At 35.9% G+C, this 5,000-nt stretch overlaps 2 protein-coding genes across 2 annotated transcripts in view; one reads left to right on the plus strand and one right to left on the minus strand.

The window, feature by feature from the left end:
* LOC135211229 (isovaleryl-CoA dehydrogenase, mitochondrial-like) overlaps window positions 1-254 on the plus strand; it is a 1,108-nt gene extending 854 nt beyond the window's left edge. The window contains exon 2 of the mRNA XM_064244486.1: window positions 21-254. Within this exon, the coding sequence (XP_064100556.1) occupies window positions 21-239 (219 nt within the window). The 3' untranslated portion in view covers window positions 240-254. The remainder of the gene's footprint in view (window positions 1-20) is intronic.
* The window catches only part of LOC135211228 (isovaleryl-CoA dehydrogenase, mitochondrial-like), a gene marked incomplete in the record, with an annotated part of 108,421 nt that overhangs the window by 55,463 nt on the left and 47,958 nt on the right, over window positions 1-5,000 (minus strand).

The raw sequence follows: 5,000 nt of genomic DNA on the forward strand, positions 1-5,000 counted from the left end.
TATCAATTTTTCCTCTTCAGCTCTGCTCGGGTGAACACATGGGAGCCTTAGCTATGTCAGAACCTGGCTCAGGGAGCGATGTAGTTTCTATGAAACTAAAGGCTGATAAAGTTGGTGACCATTATATACTAAATGGTAATAAGTTCTGGATAACTAATGGACCAGATGCTGATGTTCTTGTGGTAGGTACTGTTTGTATAAATGATGTTAGTCACCAAATTTTCCTTTTAACCCCTTGAATGATCTATTTTTTTAACAATGTGTCAAAAATATTTCAATTTGTTTAATTTAATTGAAAATATAAGTCGTTTAGACTCTATATGTAGTACTTCTGGATTTCAACATAAAATTAAGATTATTTTATGTAAATCAGTAATTTTTAGAAACTTAATTTGAGACCTATTTATGTTCATTAACGAGTTACCTTGCACAAATTATACCTATTTTGGTGTATCACGAGATATCTTGTATACTTAGGTTTTGCTATTTTTAAAAACGACATTAAATAAAAAAAAATGAAACAAGAAATAAAACAAACAGATTCTCAGTCACTACTGGAGGGCCAGTAATGATCCATACTCGGTGTTAAAAAAAAATATCACAAAATGGCCAAGAGACACGACATCAACATAATAAATAAATAATATAACATATAAACAGTTTAAGATGACAAATAAAACAACCAAACTTAGCTAAAAACAGGTGAAAAAAGATATAAAACAATCGAACAAACTCTCAAGATCGCCAATTCCACGACTTATCACAAAATAGTCAAGGGATTAGCTAACAAAAGACACTACAGCAAGGTGGTAACTCAATACTATTATATAAACAGTCTGAAGGCATGTCCACACGAGTGGGCTGGTCGTTGGGCAAGCATGTCATCGGGCTCATATACCAGGCAAACCAGCGAAATGGTCGCGCCCGTATTGAGCAAAGTTACCAAACGGTTCCCAGTGATCTGAGGCAAGTACTGGAAGTACAACACTGCCAGACTTACGTTATCATAGGGTCCTTATAAAATTAAAATATTATATATATATATATATATATATATATTATATATATATATATATATATATAATATATATATATATAATATAATAATAATAATATATATATATACACAGGCATTCCCCGTGTTACGATGGGGTTCCATTCTTGAGACGCGTTGTAAGCTGGAACATTGTCAAAACTCCTAGGAAAACCTTACTTTTAATGCCTTGGGTGCATTCAAAACTATGTAAACTGCAGTCTTTTTACATTTTTCATAAAAAAAAGCTTCAAATATTGATTATTATGCATTTTTGGTGTCATATTTCTTCTGCCAGATCAGCGCTTTAGGTGTTGTAACCCTGGAAATAATTTCTGATAAATATAATTGAAAAGCGCCTTAACCTCGGAACATAGTAAGCCAAACCTGTAATAACAGGCAGTCCCTGGGTTACGACGGGTTTGGGTTACGACGTTCTGGGGTTAAAGCGCTTCTCAATTATATTCATCAGACATTATTTCCAGGGTTACGACGCATGTTCCAGGGTTACGACGCATACAATGCTCTTTTGGCAGATGAAATATGACACTAAAAATTCAAAATAATGAATATTTGAATTTTTTTATGAAAAATGCAATAAGAATGCAGTTTACATAGTTTTCAATGCACCCAAAGCATTAAAAGTAAGGTTTACTTAGGGTTTTTTACGATGTTCCGGCTTACGACGCGTCTCAAGAATGGAACCCCCATCGTAACCTGGGGACTGCCTGTGTATAGATATATATATAGATATATATATATAGATAGATAGATATAGATAGATATAGATAGATATAGATATAGATATATATATATATATATATATATATATATATATATATATATATATATATATACTATATAGTATATATATATATATATATATATATACAGTACCCGTCAAAAAAACTGTCGTGGTAGCGATTTCGTAAGAAAAAAACATGTTGCGTAAAAGAAAATATTAATTAAAAATCAATGGTTAGTAATAAAAAAAAAAATAATAGGTTAACACTCACCAACTCCTAGCCTAATATTTAATAGGCATTCCCCGACGTTTTCGAACTTCCTTAAGCCTATTGGGGACGGAATCTGCAAGTTTTTGCAGGAGCTTCTCGTCAAGGTTGTCCCAGATACGTTTCAACTCCGTCTCTAACTTTTCAGTTGTTGTCGTGTCAACGTCCTGTAATTTTCTTTTCATAATCGCCCAAAGATTTTCAATAGGCGAAATATCTGGGGAATTACCTGGCCAGTCTTGTATAAAATCAATTCCACAGTCCTTGAACCAATTAATATTTTGTTTCGCAGTATGCGAAGGCGCTCCGTCCTGCTGAAAATACTTGTTTTAACTGGCGCTCAAAAGATTCCTCCAAATTCTCGTTCAACAGTGTGTAATACGAGTCCTTATTAACAGTATTGTTATGAGGTAATATTACCAAATTACCTTTACCACCATAACCAAAACAACCCCATACCATTACATAAGATGGGAATTTCACACACGTGGCAAGGTACTTGGGGTCCAGCGAGTCTGATGTCGACTTTCGCCACACACTCTTTCCCTTATTGTCCGAAACAAAAAAACTTGCTTCATCACTCCATAGCACTTGACGCCATTTTGCCAGAGCCCAGTCTTTGTAAGAACGTGCAAAATTTAGTCGAGTCTTCTTTTGTTTGGTGGTTATCAGCGGCTTCTTACGCGCCTTCACTTTTGAATATTTCAAGTCCTTGCTCAAGCGCCGCTGTATGGCCTCCTAACAGAAGCTCCTGCCTTACGATATTGGATTTGCAACCTTAAGTTCTCTGGCAGTAAGGGTCGGATTGACTTCAATATCCCTGCCCAGCACTCTCAAACCCCTGTTACTAATGATACGTGGCCTCCCAGAACTTGTAGAAGCACGAGGTACTTCCTGGTCTCCATTGTCGTGGTATTTTTTCAAAATGCGCTGCACAGTTCGCTGGTACACCAATTTTCTTACTAATTCGCCAGTTTTATAACCTCACTGTGTAACTGCACAACTCGTAAACGATTTTCAAATGAGGTATACCCTGTAGACATAGTACACTAGCGTACACACACACTTTCACAAGAAAATTCTGGAAGCGTGATCCAAAAAATCAGGCAGGTCACGATCGATGTCTACTGTTCATAAATCACTTAAGAACACTGACCGATAATTTTTGGTTACTTTTTCCCACGCTGTGAGTGAGACAAATGACTCGGTTGTGTTGCCAATTAGTCAGTTTCTCCCAGCCGATTTTTTCCCCATAGATATGGGGGTCGCCTTATTCGCGGCAAAAAAACTGTTGCGTTTTAAAACGCGACAATTATTTTTTGACGCGCCGGAGTAATATATACATATATATATATCATATATTATACATAATAATATACAATATATATATATATATATATATATATATATATAATATATATATATATATATATATATATAATATATATATATATATATATAATAATATAATATATATATATATATATTCTGATAATATATATATATATATATATATATATATATATATATATATATATATATACAGGTAGTCGTCTACTTACGACCTATGCAACTTATGACAGACCAACTTTACGACAGCTACGACAATATAATAATATTTAATTTTATATTTGGCTAAAATACGTCGAGCGCAAACGTACGATAGTTTTTATTTTCCTGCTACCGGGCAGCACGCTCATCTCCGAGAGATGCTCAGCTTTCGGCAGTGTTTCTGTGTGTTTGAGTCCTTGTACGTGGTTACTGGTTAGCCTATATTGTACATGTTTCTTTGCTTCAAACCCCAATCAAAGATGTCTTCAAAAAGAAATTCTTGCTCAGTTTCCAAGCCTGCTAAGAAAGCAAGAAAAGCTATTGATCTAGACATGAAAATGAAAGTGATAAAGCAGTCTGAAGGGGGGAAGAAAGTGAGTGTAATAGCCCGCGATCTTCACCTACCGCATTCTACTGTGTCAACAATTTTGAAAGATAAGGAACGTATTCGTGAAGCAGTAAAGGGTTCAGCACCTATGAGATCAACTGTGATAACGAAAACAAACGAAGTGGACCCATACACGAAATGGAAAAACTATTAAATGTGTGGATGAAAGCCAACTCCAAAAACGTGTCACCCATTAAGCCTTCACATACTGCAAACGAAAGCTTTAAGTATTTTTAAGACGTTGAAGGAGCGTGCAGGAGCAGATTATACTCAAGAATTTTCAGCAAGTACAGGATGGTTCAAACGATTTAAGAAAAGATTTCAATTGCATAATGTCCGATTCACTGGGGAAGCAGCGAGTGCAGATGAGGAAGGTGCGAAAAAGTTCATTGAAAGTTGGATGAAGTCATTGAGAAGAAGCCTATTTACCAGAACAAATTTTCAATGTTGATGAGAGCGGGTTATTCTGGAAACAAATGCCGGAACGCTCCTTCATTTACTAAGAGGAAAAAGCCATGCCTGGATTTAAGGCATCTAAAGATAGGCTGACTTTGTTGCTTGGCGGTAATATCGCCGGGTTTAAGCTGAAGCCACTTTTGATTTATCATTCCGAAAACCGCGAGCTCTTAAAAATGTGAATAGGCATACGCTACCAGTCTACTATCGTTCCAACAAAAAGGCATGGATGACTCAAGCACTTTTCGAAGACTGTTCATAAACTGCTTTATTCCCCAGGTTCGTGAATATTGTTTCGAAAAACACTATTCCATTCAAGGTGTTATTACTTTTGGACAACGCACCGGCCATCCAACCTCATCTAGCCGATCTCCATCCCAACGTGAAAGTGACATTTTACCACCCAATACAACTCCCCTCATCCAACCTATGGCCAAGGACCAAGGAGCTATTGCTGCCTTTAAAGGCAAATTATCTTAAAAACACCTTTCCCAAGCTATATCTGCTACAGATATGATCCTGACTTATCTTTACGTGATTTTGGAAAAAATACGATATT

The sequence above is a fragment of the Macrobrachium nipponense genome, chromosome 4, assembly GCF_015104395.2.
Source record: "Macrobrachium nipponense isolate FS-2020 chromosome 4, ASM1510439v2, whole genome shotgun sequence".
Taxonomy (NCBI): Eukaryota; Metazoa; Arthropoda; class Malacostraca; order Decapoda; family Palaemonidae; genus Macrobrachium; species Macrobrachium nipponense.